The 20,345-nt window shown below is 51.4% G+C and overlaps 1 protein-coding gene across 4 annotated transcripts in view; it reads right to left on the bottom strand.

Annotated features, from left to right (window-relative positions):
• MXI1 (MAX interactor 1, dimerization protein) overlaps positions 1-18,895 on the bottom strand; it is a 65,218-nt gene extending 46,323 nt beyond the window's left edge. Inside the window, exon 1 of one of the 4 annotated variants that reach the window (XM_081158901.1) lies at positions 18,499-18,895. In XM_081158901.1, coding sequence (XP_081015027.1) covers positions 18,499-18,760 — 262 coding nt within the window. In that variant the 5' untranslated portion in view covers positions 18,761-18,895. Of the gene's footprint in view, positions 1-1,780; positions 2,092-17,043; positions 17,179-18,318; positions 18,377-18,498 lie in introns of those variants that run through there. The other 3 variants (XM_081158904.1, XM_081158903.1, XM_081158902.1) reach the window with 3 other exon arrangements.
• Between the last annotated feature and the right edge of the window lie 1,450 nt (positions 18,896-20,345).

Below are 20,345 nucleotides of genomic sequence, written 5' to 3'. Positions count from 1 at the left end.
CTTCTCCTCCCTGCCCTTCAGCAGGCATTCCCTCACTGGGCGCCGGGCCTTGTCTCCCCTCCCTGTGCTGCTTCCACCCCTGCCTTCAGTTCTCCCGGTGCCCTGGCCTCCCAAGTTCTCAGGCTCCCCGCACCCTCAGCGCGCTCCCTCTCCTCGGTCCACCTGCTCTCCTCCCACAGCTCCCGGTTCCCAGCTCCAGGCGCGCCCGGCCCCCCGCTCCCCCAGCTCCCACCGCCCGGCCCCGCCCGCCCTCACCTCCTGCGCCGGCCCTCACATGGGTGCGCGCGGTGTACACCTCCCCGCACACATGCGCCGCCTCTCACGGACATCCGCACAAACTCACACGCGCAGTCACCCGCATCCGTGTACCCCTCCTCACATGCGCATCCCCTCACACACACATCTCCCCACACATGCACGACCCTCGCACGCGCAATCGCCTCACGCACACACGCCTCCACGCACCGCCCTCACACACACATCTCCTCACACATGCACGCCCCTCGCACGCGCAATCGCCTCACGCACACACGCCTCCACGCACCGCCCTCACACACACATCTCCTCACACATGCACGACCCTCGCACGCGCAATCGCCTCACGCACACACGCCTCCACGCACCGCCTTCACACACACATCTCCTCACACACGCACACCCCTCGCACGCGCAATAGCCTCACGCACACACGCCTCCTCACGCACCGCCTTCACACACACATCTCCCCACACATGCACGCCCCTCGCACGCGCAATCGCCTCACGCACACACGCCTCCACGCACCGCCTTCACACACACATCTCCTCACACACGCACGACCCTCGCACGCGCAATAGCCTCACGCACACACGCCTCCTCACGCACCGCCTTCACACACACATCTCCCCACACATGCACGCCCCTCGCACGCGCAATAGCCTCACGCACACACGCCTCCTCACGCACCGCCTTCACACACACATCTCCCCACACATGCACGCCCCTCGCACGCGCAATCGCCCCATGCACACGCCTCATGCACCACCCTCACACGCGCACCTACCCCCACGCGCGCGCTCATACGTGCACCCCTATTCATACACGCACCCTCCTCACACACACGCCGCTCACACGCACAATCGCCTCACGCACGCACCGCCCTCACACGCACACCTCCCCTCACACGCGTGCCCTCATATGTACACCCCTCTTCATGCACGCACCTTCCTCACAAGCGCACCTCCCCTCACACACACAAGCACACACGACTCCTCACACAACTCTTTACACAAGCACTGGCCTCACACGCACATCTCCCCGCACACGCGCACCTCTCATGAGCGCATCGTCCTCAAACGGGCGCCCTCCTCCTATGTGCACCCTCTTCACACGCGCACCTCCCCTCATATGTGCAAACACCTCACCCACACACGCGCATCTCCCCTCACGCGCACACTCTCCTCACAGGAACACACCCCTCCTCACACGTGCCTCCTCCTCACACGCGCACCTCCCCTCACACGCGCACGCCTTTCACAGGCTCATCCTCACACTCCCAGTGCCTCTCACACCCAGGCGTCCTCCCATGCACACTCCTTCCCATGCGCACACCCCTCCTCCCACGCACACCTCTCACACGTGCAAACGCCCCACACAGGCGTCCTCACACGCCGCACATCCCTCCTCACACGCGCACCTCCTCTCACGCGCACCTCCCCTCACCCGCCGCACCGCACTCCCCGCGCGGAGCAGGAGTGCGCGGGCTCAGACGGTGGTGGAGGCGGCCGCGTCCAGCCGTTACCTCGGTCCCGGCGCTCCAAAAACTCGGCCGCCTCCAGCAGGCGCTGCACGTTGATCATCCGCACCCGCTCCATGGGCACCGCGGTGGAGACCCCGGCGTCTCCACACTCCCTTCCCCCGCCGACAGGAGGCGCCGCAGGCGGCTACAGTCCGGCACTGCCCCGGGACATGTGCGGCGGGCGGGCGGCCCAGCCCGGCCACTGCTCGGCGCGCTGTCCGCCGTCCCCCGGGGCCCCGCCGCGCCTACCGCCCGGATGCCCCGGCCGCGCCGCCCGCAGCCCGCGCGCGGTTTGTTTACCTCGCCGCGCGAGCACGGGGGAGGGGCGGGAGCATCGCCGCGGCCCGCCCCCTCCCGCCCCTTCCTCTGCCTCCTGGGAAATGTAGTCCCGCCCCGCCTACTGCACGCCGGGAGCTGTAGTACACACACCGCTTTGGCGCGCCTGCGCTCCGCCGAATTCCGCAATGGCCGCTGGGACGTGTAGTCCCGGCAGGCTTCTCCATCCAGGCTGGCAGCACTAAGCAGTGACCTGGGCTTTGCTTCTGTCGGGGCAGGGTTTGGGCGAGCTGAGCGTCTACTCCCAGGAAGGCCCTCTCTCAGCGACTACCGGCAGGTGCCCAGGAGCTGGAGCATTCTTCTTCCCAAGTTCCAGCCCTCTACCCACTACCACTTTATCCCGGAACGCCTGTGCCTCAGTTTCCCCCTCTGCAAAATGTGCTGCTCGGACAGCACACACGGAAACATTTGGAAAGCCAACGTCACTGCTCAGAAACGAGGCATGATCCCATCAGAACCAGAGAGGCTTCTGAAGGCCCTTCTCCCACCCCAGTTTCTATGCAGAGGCAGGTGTTTTCTAACCTTATGTTTTAAAACTCCTTTCTCCTCCCTCAGCCCTGCGCCCGTGATTTTCGAGGCTGGAAAGCCTCTCTGGTGCTGCAAGGGAAGAAGGGAATTCAGCGGGAGCGGGGTTTGGTGCCGACGACCCACGGGGTCAGTTCAAATCCGCGCTCTGCCACTTACACGAGCTGGGGGCGTTTCGAGCCTCGTGTTTCTCCTGTGAAAAAACGGATATAATGGCTCCATTTATCCAAACGTTGAAGGCCTGCCATGTGCCAGGCACTGTACTAGACACAGACTGCACAGCAGTGAGAGAGACAGACGGGGACCCTGCCCTCAAGGCGTGCAGAGTCAAGCCAGCCCGGCTTCCTGCGAAGACTAAAGGAAATAATTCCAGGACCTAGTACACGGCACTCCATACGTGGAAGCTATGACGATTGTTTCTGCTCATATTTTCCAGAGAAGGAGAACTGAAAGCAATGGTTAACGACAGCTGGGACCACATGAAAAGGCCGCTGCCCTCACGGTAACCCTCTTTCCAAGCCCTCAGTTTAACTGGTCCTCAAAGTCTAGACCAGAGTTTCTCAGCTGCAGCATTACTGACATTTTGGGGCAAATAATTCCTTGGGGCGGGGCGGGGGTAGCGGGCGACCTGTGCATTTGGGATGGTCAGCAGCGTTCCTGGCCTCTAGGCATTTGATGCCAGTAGCTCACCACCAACCCCCCCAGGTGAGACATCCACAAATGTCTCTAGACATTGGCACATGTCTTCTGAGGAACAAAATCACCACCTCCCTTTGAGAACCACTGGTCTAGGCAGAGGAAAGGTAAGAAGGTCGTAACTGCTGAACACTTGAGGACCAAGCCAGGAATTGTGTAAACATCTATAACGTTTCCCCACCCTGATTATTTTAACCTTCTGGTGGACATCCAAAATAACAGGAAGCTCTTGGTGAGGGGAGAAATTCCAGTGGCTACTGCAGAAAATACCATCTCAGGATGAAAATCTTACTCTCAAAAATGTCATGGGCTTCATACTGCATTTTAATAGCCTCTCTCTTTTTTTCCAAAGTGAACAAGGTTTCCAATGAGGTCAAAAATGGCAAAATTCTGCCATCCTTTTTAAATGTTACACTTGGCATCGCATTTAAGAACCAAATAGATGTTCCATCAAGTGCAAGGAGACCCAAAGTGAGAGGTGTTCACAAGCCACAGGAGAATTAATTTTTTTGTAAAGGCTTTAAAACAGTGAGAGTGCTTTTTCAGCTGTTGGCTAGGTCGCTTCAGATCTGGACTTACCCATTGGGTGTTGGTAACAACCACCCTCCACTCTCCAAAAGGGTTATGTTGGGTAGGGGAAGAATAGAATAATTTAAAAGAAAATACCTATTCGCTCAGAGCATCTGTTAGTTGAGGGTAGAAATTACTAGGTTGAAAGTTTCTACCACCTGGAGAACCCCTTTAAGCTTTAGACCCCAAATTTCTAAGAGCTATCTGAAGAACTTAAAAGAGGTAGTTTTATGACAAATAAAAGCCTACCCAATGGGAGTTAAGCCATGTGACATGCAATCAAGAAAAAAAGTGCAAACTGAAAACACACATGGAGTTTAAATCCATAGATCATAAGCCCTAGGAGGTTATTAAGAGAAAGTGGGATGCTTGGTTCACATGCCTGGCCTTTCTCAGTTCACCTCCAGATGAATTAACCAGCACTTCTTGTTTTTTTCCCCCTGAAATTTTTATTGTTCACACGGTGGGGGAAAAAATCAGTTTTTCATTTGAAACATACTGGAAATTTTAGTTAGCCTAAAAAGAATAATTATTACTGGAAATCTTATAAAGTAGATACAAAAAGTCTAACCTGGATCCAATATGTCTGTAATGATTTTTAATAATATATTCTTAAGTGAATATATATTATATAAAAAGTATAAAAGAGAAACATACAGATTAAAAAATTACAAAATAACTCTATATTCTTGTCTTTTAGTATATTTTTCAAAATAGGTGGGTATTATAAACCAGGTAAACTGTTGCTTTGAACCAGCCCTTTTTTAGAGCCATGGCCAAAAGGCAGATAAGGAGATGGAAAGCAGGGAAAGAGCCACCAGAAGGCCACCTGCATACACTGAAGAAGTGGAGAGATGATGGTGATGGTGGGCAGTGGAAAGTGTTAAGGGCTGGTTTATATATAGAAATATCCAGCCTTTTCTAACAGCAATTGAAGGTGCCACTTTCTTCTCCCTACTCTGGGTGACTCTGGAATTCTTGCTTGGACATGGGCCACAAGGGCCTCCTACAGCACAAAGCTTGGAGCTTTAGCCTCAGGAAAGTGATGCTACCCACAAACCATCCCTCAGCATCAGCCTCAGCCTGGAGGAACCCAGGGGCAGCCATGGCCTTTCTTTTGCTCACACGAATCCTTCTGCATGACAAATGCAGATGGGGAAACTGAGGAAAAGTATGGCTTCCAAAGTCTACTGACAAAAGAACCTGGAATTTTGCCCAGCAGGCGTAGCTGAGCAGCTGAGCATCGACTTATGATCCAGGAGATCACAGTTCGATTCCCAGTCAGGGCACATGCCTGGGTTGTGGGCTCGATCCCCAGTAGGGGGTGTGCTGGAGGCAGCCCACCAATGACTCTCTCATCATTGATGTTTCTCTCTCTCTCTCTCCCTCTCCCTCCCTCTCTCTGAAATCAATAAAGACATATTAAAAAGAAAAAAATAACCTGGAATCTTACCTATAGTCTCTGGGTCTGTCTTCTCCTTAAAGTAGCTTTCTCAGGGGGTCTCACTGAAGAGAGAAAAAGCCCCCAGGAGTCCTCCAGGCCTATAACAAATGTAGCCCAATGGGCACAAGCTGTCTTCTGGAGGAAGCAGACAGAACGCTCCGTTCTTAGGGGTCCCTTCCCTGCACAGTTTACTGAATGCAGATTTTCAAGTGATTTATTGCATATTCACAAACAATGGAGGAAGCTGGTCTGTGTTAGATCTTTTCTGCAGATAGAAGAGATGCAAACGGGGGAAGGGACCATGAGGTGAAGCTACAAGTCCAAAGTCACTGTGTTGGTGACACCTGGGGCTTAAGAGAACTTTTCTGAAACTGCATGGTGCTTACTGTGCAGAGCACCGTTTTCTGCAATTATCTTTAAGGATGGGGGTTTTGAATTATCAAGGTTGGAGAAAGGCAAAGGTGAGTCCTGAGCTCCTAAATGAGACTCATAACAGTTATACATCTTTCCATTCTCCCCAGCCCAAAATGACAACCGCAGCCTCCTCTCCTCCCCTCCCCTCAGAGCCCAGAAACGTGAAGAGCAGCAGAAAACCTTTCCCTCCACCCAGTGAGTCAGCCTTGCCTAACTTCATGCGTAAGCTCTCCTCAAGTCAGTGGCAGCTCAGAGCTGCGGGTCTGTGTGCAGCCGCGATAAATTTGGGTCTAGAAGGGATGACGTAATGCTAAACCCGAGAGGTAGCTGCTGCCTCCCAGAGCTCCAGTCGCCAGGGCTGTCGGCTGACATCCCAACCACAGAGAAAGAAAGCGACCCAGGTGCCTGAGCTGGGGAGAGAGGGACAGAAACGACTAAGGGGTGGGAGGAAACAGCAGGGGGAGGCAGTATTAATCTGAGCTCTCTGAATCTGGAAGTTTGTTGTTTTTTAACTTCAGTTTTCTGGTGAGATCAGGCCACTGGCAGAGGCTCAAACAGCTGCACTTGACTTGCATTCTGACCTGTCTTTTCCCCCTTATAGAAAAGGGCTTCTTACATTATATTAAATGGCCCTTATTACAGTGATTATAATGGATTTGTTATTAGTTAATCTCTGTTGTCTCTTTCCTTCTTTTCTGCATCAACTTTGATCTGAGAAGAAATCTGCATTGCAGGACTCAATACTCACATCTGAGAGGCTTGCTTACTCTGGAGCACCCCACTTGGGGGTGCAACTGATAAGGTGTTCCGGAGGATTTTGCTAGATCCATGTGAAGTTAAGGTTTCCCCAAATAGCATTTCGTGGTTTATGTCATAGACGTTTATACCATTAAGCTTATTGCTCAATCCAGTCTTCATTTTTCAGATGGGAAAACTGAGGCTCAGAGAAGGTATGGTAACTTACCCAAAGCCACACAGCTGTCTATCAAGCAAGGGTTAGGACTCAGGCCGACAGACTCTTGCCTTGTGCTCTCTTCCCATCTCCATAATTCTTTTTTCTGGCTGATTCATGTTTTTAAAAATATATAAATAAAATGAAGCAAGTTTTCTGGTCTTTTAAATTTGTGGAGCCCCACTCCTTTAAATATCAAGATCAAGTTACACTCCAAAGGGATCCAAGACCTGCTTTTGTTTTCTGTTCAAGGCTCATTCTTCTCTAAGTAAAAGATTGGCCTCAGAATCAACTCCTCTGCTGGTGATCACCCTGGTCCCAACTTCACGTTATACCACTTCAGTGAAAAGACCACCACAAGTAAATAACCTCTGTTGTATGGAAGTACATAGTCTCCTTCATTACAGACGCCCCCCAAATACTTTTTTCAAATGACATTTCATCCTTTGTTGCTGTAGTCATGGACTGTTCTCTAATTTGTGGTTATAATCGTTTATAACAATAGATTTTGTGACTTTGGGCCATCTCTGGCAGCCATGGTATGTTATTCATCTGAAACACTGCATTCTATGAGTTAATATTTTGTTTAGAATGTTTGCATCTATACTCAAAAGCAAGATTATACTATAAATTTTTGTGGCATTTATTGGGTTTTGGATGTAATGACCTGTTCTTTCAAAGTTAGATGCAACTTGATTTTAAAGCCTTTAAAAAAAAAAAAAAAAAAAAGGGTTACCAGAGGCCTTCCCCAGCTGCTAAGAGGATGCCCCACATTCTTGCCACAGCCCTGGGTAACCCTCCGTCCCCTGCCAGGATCCTGTCTAGAGTTGCCCTGCCCCCACCTCTTGGCATCACCACTCCCTTCCAGGCAGCAGAAACTTGTGGAGGTCACTCTTAAGCCCAGCCAGGCCCTGGACACTAAATCACACACCCAGCCCTGCTGCCTTGTGTCTGAGTTCTCAACCTTAGGTGCACCATTTAATTTAAAAATACCAGGTCCTTGCCTGCCCAAGGACATCGGCATCTCTTCCAACTCCAGCATTCTGATTCTAGAATTCTGGGATTCTCCAGAGATCCTAGAATAATATGCCTCCATTTGCCTAGTAGTTGTCATGTAATGAGAGTCAATTAGGTGTATGGTGTTGCTCCTCTGGTCAGTTCATTTAATTCCCAGCACACCTCTGAGATTCCTGTTTCACAGACAAGGCCCAGAAAGATTAAGTGATTTTACCAAGGTCACATAGATAGTGAATGGATTCAAGCCTGGATTTTCTAACTCTTGGACCCCACAGCATACATCAGGGTATGTTCAATTGGACAAGGTCCAACAAAATTAGTTAGGGCAATGATCTCCACCAGGGGTTTGGAAATGTGTAAGAGTATCTTCCTTGAGTGTCAGAATGAATTGGGGGTCCTGCTAGAATTTAGTGAGTGGGAACCTCAGATGTTAAATCCTGCTGTATTCTGGATGAATCTGCACACCAACAGCTCTCTCACCAACAGCTCCCTTGTTGAGAGACACCAGGTCAGAAGGTTAAAGGCAGAGAACTCATCATTCATTTAACAAATAATTGCTTAAGCATCCACTGTACTAATGTAGGTGCTGACGATAGAACAATGACAAAATTACTTATGGTCCCTGTCCTCAAGGTGCTTGTAGTCTAGCCGATTATGAGCAAGTAAAATCACTGTAAATTGTGATAAGTTGCATAAGAGATAAACAGTAAAGGAGGGGAGGGTAGCTTTAGGTGGGTGGAAGGATTAGGGAAATCACAAGGGCTTTCTAGGCCAGCTTCTCAAACTTTAATGAACACACAAATCACCTGGGAACTGTGGTAAACTGCAGATTGGGATTCAGCAGATCTGGCTTAGGGCCTGGGAGTCCCATTCCTGACAAGCTCCCAAGGGATGTCAAGGCTCCCCATCTGCAGACCACACTCACTCTAAACAGCAAGGGTGAAAGCCATGCAAGGAATTTGGATTTTATTCTAAGTGAGACAGGAAAGACACTATTGAAGGGCTTTAACAAGTAAGTGACATGAACCCAGTTATATTTAAGATGACTCTGGTTTCCTAGATCTCGATCGAGGAAAGGAAGGGGTTGGACCTATGCCGTTTGACTGGAACCAGCTGGCCCGCACTGTCACGGTGACAGCCAGGGCCTAAATCTCATCTCTGCTGCTAGCACTTGCATCTCTCCTCTGGCTTCTCTGGCAGAAGCCCTTGGCTCTAAGTGTGGGCCAGACCAGTTGCCCTATGAGCTTGGGCTCCTTAAGGAAACCTAGTACAGCCTGACAGGGTGTGGATGCACAGCCCAACACCCTAACATGCAGAGCCACAGGAGCCCTACTGGTTGGGTGAGTTCCCCAGGGGTGCCGGGCAAGGAAGAACTGCACGTGCAAATAGCAACACCCAAGACCATTGCCTTCCAGAAAAAAGGTCCCTATCTGGCTTCAGTGTCAACACCCAAAGAGGTCTGGAAGACTTTGGCTGCCCTCTCTCTGCCCTAGGATGAGTGGGAAGTAAAGGAAGTCGCTCCAGGGAGGCATCCTCAGGGGGACCTTCAGCCTGGACTTCAAACATTCTAGATTCCATTTCTTGCCTCTTGCTTCCTGAGGCTTCTCCCAGAGCCCTAAATTCTAGAAAGAAAAACCTGGGTTTGAGTCTCAGCTCCACTCTTTGTTAGCATGTGGCCTTGGGAGTCAGTCATCCTTGCTAAGGCTAAGGCTTTCCTCATCTATAAAATGAGGATAATTATAGGACCCTCCTATTGGATGGTTGTGAGGATTTAATACAAAGCACTTAGCATTGTGCTGGCTCAATGCTAACCACTCAGTAAAAGGGGGCGCCATTATCACTATTCCTTTGGAAAACAAAGAAAACTTATCAGCAGCCCCCTTGGACACAGGTTATCAGACTCCCAGGAGACAGACAAGCATTATTTCTTGGTCTCTATTGTCTATCATGGGCACTGGAATATGGACTGGCCACCATCCATACTGCGCTTTGGAAGCACCAAGTGCTTCCATATAACCTGGCCCTTGGCAGGTATAGAAATTATTTGTTGAATGGAGCTAAATTTTACAGCTGGTGGAAAGAATGAAAGAAAGTTGTATGCAAGGCACTCAGAGTCTTGGGAGTCAAGAAATATGATAGGGATGGTCAGGAGAAAACACAGGGAAGCCAAAAAGTAGTTCTGGGTCCCTGCAGAAATAAAAACAAAGGCCACATGAGCTTCCACTGGCAACCTATGGCCAGAAACAGAGCAGCCCTAGGCATGCCCTCTATTTTAATACTGTCGTATTATCTTATTCAAGTATCCTTGCTAATGGCAATAAAGATACAAAGTAGAATATCTTAAATAGTAGGTAATCCAAGTCCCTTTTTATTGGCTTTAGTTTGAATTTCCCAATCTCCCTCTCTCTCAGGACACTGTTTATCTTTCTATTTGCTGTGTTTAAATTTCCTTAGCAGACACTGGAGTTGGATATTAGAGGTATGTGGCCAAGGGCATGTTCTATGAGAGCAGGCTTGGTAGGAACACTGGTAGGGACAATCCTCCAAGTACAGACTGCACCAATCTGTAAAGAACTGAGAGTGGAATGTGTTTATTTACAAGACTGCTTACACGGGACTTGGTTTCCTAAGCTCAGGCAGTTTTAAAAAAAAAAAGTCAGATCTGTAAAAATTACAAGGACAAACACAAAAACACAAAGGATTTTTAAACATGGGGGGCCACAAAAGGGGAGGTTGGAGGTACAGGGAGGGCAGAAACTATTCCTTTTGGAAGCCCAGTATATATTTTGTTTTACCTATAATGATAGCTAGAACCAAAGACACAAAACCCAAGTCAGATGCAATCCCACCTTGTTGAGGTTCACTTTAAGACAACTGAATTTCTAAAACCTGGTACTGGATTAGAGTATACACTCCATGAGGAAAAGGACTGTACCTTCGGGACCTAGCACAGTGCCAGACAGAAACAATATGTGCTCCTTAAATACCAATTTAATGAATGAATGAATGAACTAACAGAATAAATTAGGGAGAATTCCTGGAATGTAACATAATTCCACATTTTATAAAAGTATTTGCCACAAGGGCCTTTTAAAGAGAGGTTCTCTAATTTTTTTTTTTTTTTTAAAAAGGGAGATCCTATTTACATATATTTCATGGAGATGTATTGCTCAAAGCAAGAGGCACCTGAACTTTCAAAATATTTCGTAAGTGAGGGGCCCAGCACAGCATTCTGCCAAGATGAGGAAGCAAAGAAGGAACCTCCAGTTCAGGAGGATGGCAGCAAATGCCCCATTATTTTTGGCCAGAGAGATCAAGCCAGCTGTTGACAGCTTTAACACCTCCAGCCAGGCAACTCAAGGGCAATTATATCAGAGACAATTACTTCCCTTTAGTTTAGCAGAAAAGCCAGAGAGCAGGTGTCTGTCCCTACAAAACTGAAGCCTCTCTCCAGTGTGAGAGCCCAGAGGTCCACCCTCCACCCCCAGAGAGGGGCCCCTCTGGGAAGACTTGAATTCCGCCTCCTCAGCTAAGGCTTGCGTAGCCATCCTGTCACTGTCACCGCCTTCCCACTCCCAACCCTCAATATAAAAGAAAATATTTTTTCTAAATGGCGAATTCAAATTAGCTTCATTTTGAAAGACTATTGAGAATGTTGCAATGACCTTTGCAATAACGGGACACACCCTAGAATCAGTAAACCAGGTTTGAGAATTGCTGACTTTATGAGCACCTGACCTGTAAAACGAAAGCCCAGTTTGGTGCTCAGCTTGGGACCCATTCTCATAGCAGGCAGGAGAGAACACAGCCCAGAAGGACCTGGTTCTGCCTCTGCTGTGTCCTCTTGAGCAAGCCACTGTCCTTCTCTGGGCCTCAGCCTCCCCACTGATGGATGCCTTGTGACCTCTGGGGCTCCTTCTGGCCCTGAAGCTCTGTCTTACCACCTGGCTCCTTTCAAAACAAAACCCAAAATGGAGTGGAAGGAATACCGGGCAAGGGAAGAGAACAGTTCAGAAGGCCAGACGGCAATCGAGCTCGCTCTAAGGCCTGCCTGCTTTCTTCCTTCTGCAAGAGGAATCCCATTTCATCCTGGGTTGTCGCTTTTTTACTTTTTTTTCTTTCTCTCTCTCTCTTTTTAAACTCAAAAGCCACAAAACCACAACTCATCTCCCCCAAACAGGTCATTTGGAAGCCAGAGCTGTCGGGGGTTAGGTGTGTCAGGCCTGGCATCCTGGTGGTATCTAAGTGAAGACCAGGCCAGGGCAACCATGTGCTCCTCCTCCAGAAACCCAGTTTAAATCAATATTTATCTAACTGTATTTATAGAAAGTGGTGGTGGTAGGGAGGAGGGCATGGGGTGGAGAGGCAGGGGGGATCTAAAACAGAACAAGCCACAATGACTGATGCAAATCTTTGTGGCCAATTCGTTTCTGCAGGGGCGGGCTTTGTTTTTTTGTTTTTTTTTAAGAGGAAAAAGACCCAGCTTTTGATGAACCTGCTGTTGGCTCCAGTACCATAGCAACAGCCCCAAGTCCTCTAATATGTCCAGAGGACAGACTTTAGAAAGACAGCAGGAGGGGTGGGGGGGTGTTTCCTAGGAGCGTAAACTTGAGTTAGGGCCAGGAGCTTTGAATGACTCTGAAAAGCAAGAAAGCCTCTCTGGTTGGCTATTCTATCTCCAGCCTAACTTCTCAACCTTCTGTAAGCAAGGTGTGTACAGGAAGACCTTGGACAATCAACAGGGTATTTCAAATACCAGCTCTGTTCCAGGTTGCTAAGTGACCTTGAGTAAGTCGTTTCACCTCTCTGGACTTCATTCCTTGGCTGTAAAATTCATACCTGCATATATGGTTAAGACCTCAGGCTCATTCTGGAATCAGAGGCCTAGGTTCCAAACTCAGCTCTGCCACTTACTAACCAGGTGACCTTTGGGTAAATTACCCAGCATCCCTGATTCTCTGTAAATGGGTGTAATAAAGTTGCTTGTGTCAAGGGGTTGTTGTAAAGATTAAAGGAGATAACGCATGTTTAGCCCCATACTTGGTATATAGTCAGTGCTCAATAAATGGTAGCCAGTATTGATACTATGCAATGCGATTAGTTGCTGCTGCTGCATGCTGGCACGCTCTTCATTTCCTTCATTTTTACCTCCAGACTTTTGCTCAGCCATCCTCAGATGAAAATCCCCATTTCTGGGTATGTCAGTGGGAGAGTGTTTTGGTCAGAGAGGGAAGATAGGTGAGCAACTGTTGTTTTGCCTTGGAGCTGATAGAACCTCCTTTCCCCCCTGCAAACCAGGAGTGTCTCAATTTAGCTTCTCCAACTTCCTAAGGCACTGCCCCCTTCCCTGGGTCCCCTCCACAGGGTACCTAGTCCCTGGGACCTCCAGGACTCTTAAGAGCCACAACAATATCCTTGAAAGCCTACTTCTGGCACTTAACAAGGGGGCAGAGATCATATTTAAAACTAGAAAAAAAGTTGAATCTGGGGAACATAATTTAGGATGCAGAGGAAATAGGAGCCTGATTTAAGAATGTTCTTTACACAACTCCACCAAAAACAAATATCCCACTCCACCCCCAGCACAAATCAATCCAGAGAGTTTTCAGGGAAAAAAAAGCAATTGCATATAGTAGGTGCTCAATACATATTTGTGGAATAAATGAATCATAAGACGTCTGCCATGCAGAAATGTGATCTGCTTGAACATTAGTTGCCATCAAAGCCCTCAAATTTAGCGTAAGTTGCCCTAATCCCCTGTTCTCTCAGCCAGTAACTGATTCATTTTCAGAGTCATAGCTGATCTCAGTATGCACTTTCAGCTCCTCCGGCCTTACATACCATCACCTTACAGGTTCTGTTATTTACAGGCCCAAGGACAGTCTTCGTGGATTATAGGAAACGTCCTCCCTCATTGGAAAAGATGGGCATTTCCAACTCTTCTCCCAGTCTGTCATGTGTCCCCTGGCCTTCAAACCTGGTCACTGTGCCACAGCCAATAAATGACAAGTCCAATCAATCAAAGAATGTATATTAAGTGTCTACTGTATGCCCAATGATATGCTACAAGCAACAGTGACATATACTGAAAAACTGTAGATAATCTTTTTCCTTAAGATGCTAATAATCTCCCTGAGGATAAAGCTAATGCACAGGAAACAAACAGAATTGCATGATACTGATTATCAAAGCTAGGAGAAGTGACTGTTCACTGAGCACCTACTATATTCCAGGTACTTTAAATGTTTGAAGGGAGTGCTTCATTTAGCTGTTCAGCAATGTTGTGAGGCTGGTGCTATTGTTATTCCCACTTTACAAAAAACGAAATGGAACCTCAGAGAGGTTAGGTAACTTGTGCCTAAGTTCACACAGCCAGTAAGCAGCAAAGGAGGAATTTGTTCCCTGCTCTGGTGATTGTAAAACTTTCATTCTCTCAACTACCCTGACTTAAGATACAGCCAAGGGAGGCTTCCTGGAGGAGGTGGAAACTGACCTAGGTCTTGAAAAGTGGGTAAGATGCACCTAAGCCCAAGGGAGTAAGAGAATGAGGGCATTCTAGACAGAGGGAAGAGTCTGACTAGAGCACAGAGGCATGACTGTGAACCCTGCTTGCTGGTAGACCTGCTGAACAGGAGCAGAGGAGATTAAGTCAGGAAGGCATGGTGGGGCCAAATGACACCACACAGCAGCAGCTTCCTCCATGAGGGAGGAAAAGGCTGCTCCTTGGCCTGTTCATGTCCCCAGGAAAGTACCTCACCCTCAAACCCAGGGAACCCATTCCAGACCATGGCTTAGAAGCCCACTTCTTTCCTCTAGACCTCCACTTGCTGCAGTAGTTTCCACTTGCCTACCGAACAGCTTTTATGCACACAGCACCCCTTTGTGAATCTTTCTCTCACTTTTAACCTTCTTCAAAACACAAAGCAAGTATCTGTTTATCAGTCAATCCTAAACTTTTGCTGCCCCTCCACTGGACCCCAAACGGATTTAGGTGATGATGCCAGAGGTTATCTATGTATAAATTCTGAACGTGTGGTAACAGAGTCACAGTCTCCGTGCATGTTTCTGAAGGCCTTTGACATTCTTAAGGATTCACATTAGTTGGATGCACCTGCGTAGCCCAGGGAATCCTTGCCTTGCACAGCGCAGTCAATACCGAGTGACTTAATTTGGATCCCCTCCTCCCAAGGAAACTCGCCATATCTACTGGGAATAATTTAGCTCTGTGGCCACAACTTGGTGAGCACTCCTAGTACGGAAACCTCAAGCAGGCAATGAAAAGCAGTTCTGACGACAATGGAAAATAAGGCAAGCTCCTGCCAAGTTCAGTACTTTGCAAACAACAGTAAAAATGGAACGTGTGAACTCATGACCAGGGCCTATCGGTGCATTTCGGGAAGGTCTTACAGAACCCGAAATGGAGAATCCAGGAGAGGCTCCCGGCCATCTCCCGGGAGAAAAGCGTCCCTTTAAGAAGGGACTGTACCAGCTGGCCGCACTACAGCTCCCAGAGATTTCCTGGCTCGCCTCCTGGCCCCACCCCCTGTCTCTGGCCCCGGCAACGCGTGACGTCATAGGAAGCTGCAGCTGCCGATTGGCTGAACGGCGCAGCTAGGTCAAGTCCAGTCAGGGGAAAGAAGTTTGTCTCCATGTGGAAACCATGTGTCTCTAGCTGGGAGGGGGAGGAGGAGGCGGAGAAACTAAGATCAAGTGATTACAGGGGAACTGGCTGAAAGGAAGGCGGGGAGGTTGTGCACCTGAGCCGGCCAGCAGTGCCCTTAGCAGTAGTGACCTAAAATAAAAAACCCGAAACTTGCCCAACAAACAAAACTTGAGCCCTTCCTCCCAGCATAATAATTAGAAAGCCAGGGTCCCCGCTTCCTTCCAAAAACCAGGGACCTGGAAAATGCTGGAATCCTATCGGAACGCCCAGAGCCCCATCCCTCCTCCCAACGACGGAATGATGTAAGCTTTTCGGAAAGCGGGGCTCTGAAGCAAAACAAGCCCCGCGCGCGCGGAGCGACCCGCAGTGCCCGAGCCGGGAGCACGCACGACCCGCCCCCGACTCGCGTTGTTGCTGTGCACACGCGGACCGCCGTGACGCGCGGGCATTGTGTGCGGAGAGCAGCAAACAACGGCGAGCGCCGCGGGCGCGAAGAAGCGCCCCCGACGGAACGAGGCAGATGTGGGGCCCGCCGTTTTCCGTACCCAGACCGGGAGTGGGGGGCGGGGGGTTGTGGGGGGGAGTGGGTCAAGTGGCTGCCGTGGGTCGCTCCAGTTTGCAAGGAGGATGATAGAGGGCCCGGCGAAGGGTCGCCCGTAGTGTGCCGGAGGTCGCCCTCGCCTGCGTGAGCTGTTGGGGAGCAGAGCGAAGGCCTGGAGTGGGGTGTCGGTAGCCGAGCCGGGCACGGCGTCCCACGCTCTCGGGGAAATCTGGGGGCTGTTGACATCACTTCATACAGAGCCAAACAGCAGCGGCGAAAAGAGGCAAGAGAGCTAAAAATACTCCCGCGGGGAGCCGGCGGGAGGGGAGGGGGCACTGGGGCCGAGGGACCGATTACGCACTCGAAGTTGACTTTGGGGCGCTGAGGTTCCGAGCCCCTCTCGGGGGCTGGCAGACGTGCAGCGCGGACGCCTCGGGACAGGGACCGGGAGGGAGCCACTAGGCTTTCTCAGCCTCGGGAGCCCAGCTCTGCTGCTGCTGTGCTGCCCCGTGCGGGGCAGCCAGGCCCGGCGCGCCCGGCCCTCTGCTTACGTGACTGGTGGCCACGCCGGAGCCCCGTCACGGGGTAAACAAGGAGGTGCCGGCGGCCAGGGCGGCCGGGGGGGGGGGGGCGGAGGTCTGCGATTGTCTGCGGGTGCGAAGGGGTGACGGGACGCAGGGGAAGCTCCAGCAACCACCTTAGTACACCTCGCTGGGGGAGGGGGGCACACACTTCCAAGGTGCCCTCTTAGGGTGCACCCCCCCCCCTTTCGCAGAAGCCGGCGCCGCGGACAAACTCCAGAGAACCGGGAACCCGGGCTAGGGGCCGCTAAAGAAATCGCTCCCCTCCCCCCTCCAACAAAAGCAAACACACCAAACAAAACCACGTCTTCACCCATTTCCCCACCAGCTCTGGCTTTTCAGTAACTACCCTCTTGACGAATGCACAGCCACCAGCACCGTCACCCCTCCCACCTACACACACACACACACACACACTCCGAATAATCACAATCTGATTTGGCCACACAGCCGGCGATGCGCCTTTCTCGAAACCCAGGCAGGCACTCCGAGAAAACAAGAGAGAAAGAAAAGACCGCACCACCGACCTCCCGGCACGAATCCTTGGGTGTTTTGCTTTACAGCTTCTGCAAAATTGCGTCGCCAACACAGGCTTACTTTAACCCTGGAGGCCTCGGGGTGTCGGTCGGCTAAGGTGTTTTTGTGTCTGAGGGTTGTTGTTGTTGTGTTTTGGGGGGGAGGAGGTTACAAGCTCTGACACGTTGCAATCGGACCACTTCCCCCCCCCCCCTTCTCATTGATCTTCCTACTTGTTCGGACAGATTAAACAGGCTGGTTCTCTCTCGTCTGTCGTTCTACCCACCGCAGCCCCTTCCCCCTTCTCGCAGCTATTATTTGTGAGGACCGAGCTAGAGACGTCGCACACGCGTGCCCCCGTCAGGGCGCAGAGCCGGCTGCCTGGGGAGGGCTGGGGGTTCCCGGCTGGCAGGGGCAAAAATGAAACAAACACATACCAAAAAAAGGAGGCCGGGGTGGGGCTCCCAGCAACCCCCGCCCCCTCCCACGCGTCGCTCTCCACCTGGGTCGGGGATGGGGGGTTGGGGGTGGGCCAGAGAAATCGACCAGAAAGGCGTTCGCCTTCCTCTCCCTGCGCGCTCGCTCCGGAGCCTTCTCCCGGAAAATAAAGAAACCGCACACAACAGCCCACACCTTCTTCCCCAACTATTGTTTCCTGCGAGAGCCCAAAGTTTCCTTCTAGCTGCGGCCCCCTCGCCAAGTTTCCCCGTAGGACTGCGGGTCGGGGGCGAGCTGCCGGCGCGGCTTGGCCCTGCCGGCCTGTTTCTTGGGGGGGGGGCGGACGGGGGGGGCAGGTGGCGGCACCCCAGGGCAACCGAGGCGCAGGGCACTGCATCCGAGGACGCGTCGGCCCGAGCCCAGCCCCGCTGCGAGAGCGGAGGAGACGGCGAAGTGGACGGCAGGGGGACCTGAGCCGGGGCGGCCCGACCCACGCCGCGAGGGGCTTTCGGCCGCCGCTGTTATTGTTGTCGCGCACGTCTCGGTGTTTTCTTTCTGAAACCGCTGAGCACTGCCTACGGTTTCCAACTTTCGGCTTCTAATCCTCCCCACCCCACCCAGGAACGAGCGACAGAAAAACAACACTTGTCTGCCGGAGAAGGCTCCGGAAAAAAAAAAAAAAAAAAAGGAAGAAAGGCGACCTCACAGAGATGAGCTCTGGGCTCAGTTGTCAGAAAACAACAACACTCCCTTGCCTCTGCGCCCGGCGATGCCCCAGCCACCGGGAGACCGACAGACAGATGCCCGGACAGGCCCCCCCCGCCCCCCCTCCCGCTCGTCTTTGTTACATCTTTAGCAGCTTTGTGCGTGCGTGTCCTTTCTCCCGTGTCATCGGCTTTCCTGCCCGGAGCTGGATGTGTGCTGGGGGGAGGGGGCCGCGGGCCGAGCAGGCGACAGGGGTCGCCCAAGTGGGCGAGGAAGAAAGAGCCCGGCGCCGAGGAGGAGCGGGGGGGGGGCCCCAAACTTACTTTTGTTTTCTTTCTCGATCTGCTCCAGGTAGCTGGCGGCCTCGAGCAGAATCTGCACGTTCTGCAGAAAAGTGTTGATGTGCTTCTCCATCGAGTTCTCGCTGGTGTTGAAAATGTCCGAGAAGGGGCACCTGAGCTTGGCCCCCGCGGGCTCCTCTGGCTGGGCAGGGGGCTGGGGCGCGGCCACGGCCGGGGGCGCGGCGGGGGCCAGCCCTGCGCCCTCGCAGCGCGCCTCCTTGCGCGGCCGCCCGCGCTTGCCCATGGAGGGACCGGGGTCCGCCGAGCTCCGGGCCCCAGGGGAGACCCGGCTGGCTGGAGCGGGGAGGCGACGAGGCGACCGGACTCGCCGAGCCTCGCTGCGTGCGGTGTGTGCCCGAGTGTGAGTGCGCGTCGGTCTCGCAGTGGGTCTGTGTGTATGGGAGATTGAATGAACCTACAGGACGCACGGAGGCTCGCCGGCGCCTGGGTCCTAGTGCGAGCCTCTCTCCAGCCGACGGGTCAAAATAAAAGGTGGAGACTAGCGAGGCAGGCACCGCCCCCTGCGCGTCCCTGCACCCTTCCCCGCCTCTCCCCAAATCTCACCACAGGGTAGAGCACTGTATTTTAACCGGAATGGAAAAAATACTCAATGCCTCTGATTGCACCTGCATGAAAACAAACTACTAAGCTATTTTTTTTCTTCACATAAAAATAATACCTCGTAAAGCATCCTGCACAAGGCTTGGCACAATAAATGGTAGCAGCTGTGACTTAAAAAAAAAAAAGCCCAATCAAAAAAACCCATCACATGTAATTTGAAGTTCCCTCCCCACCAATACACACACCCCTACACACACACACACACACACAGAGAGAGAAAGAGAGAGAGAGAGAGAGAGAGAGGCAAGGCCTTGTGCTTCCAAAGGGACAATGAAATCCCCAGGCCAACAAATCCCAGGTTACAGATTTACTCAGTCTTTCTTTCTCCCTTCAAATGCAAAGTTATTTTCCAGGAAGGGGAGGAGATGTAAGCATCTATCTCCAAACTCCTCTTCCCAGCCTTGGTCCAGCTGTGCAAAGCTCACACTAGGATGCCATCTCACCTGGCCCCCTTTTATTTGACAGAGAGGCAAAAGAGGCAGCCCAGGACCACACCACCCCAGCTGAATTCCACCTTTTGGCTCTGAAGACCCCTACCCCATGGAGGGACCGCTGGGGTCCGCATTGTTTTCACTGCTGCTGCTGTTTACCCAGTCAGGGTCTACAGGAACCCTGGATGCTTTCCAGGCCTGGGAAATGCCCTTGGAGTCAGGGATATTTGAAGGCCTCTGGGGAGTGCCATAGAGAAGGGTTTAAGTCCCACTTCTGCTGCATACAGACTGTGAACTTGGGCAAGTCCCCTAACCTCTCTGGCCTAAGTTTCCCCACCTGTGAAACATCTAATAAGAGTCTTGTTCTGATTAACTTATATCTTCACTGAGCACACTGCCTGGCCCCTAGTAAGATATTTTTCTTCTAATCCAGACCCAGACAAGAGCCTGGGTCCCCTACTTGCATCCAAGAGAAATACATTGCAGGAAACAAGAGTCTTCTGCACTTTGTTGGAAAACATCTCTGCAACAATCCCATCGACATATTGTCACCTTGCAAGGCAACCTGGAGTTTTCCTCCAAGGGAACAATTTTCATAAAAGGCATGAGAATGCTGTCCCCTAGAGTTGTGCCACCCAGCCACCTTGCTTAGAGGCAACTTCATACACATTTGTCAGGCAAGACTCTTAACTGGAAATGGAAACTTTTTGAAGGAAGGACAGAAAGTGCATTTCTTTGTAAAGCACTCACTAATAAAAACTGAGTACACACACTCTC

Source organism: Miniopterus schreibersii (genome assembly GCF_964146895.1).
Source record: "Miniopterus schreibersii genome assembly, chromosome: 14".
NCBI classification, from domain to species: domain Eukaryota; kingdom Metazoa; phylum Chordata; class Mammalia; order Chiroptera; family Miniopteridae; genus Miniopterus; species Miniopterus schreibersii.
The sequence above is the reverse complement of the archived record's forward strand: the minus strand, read 5'-3'. Positions and strand labels throughout refer to the sequence as shown.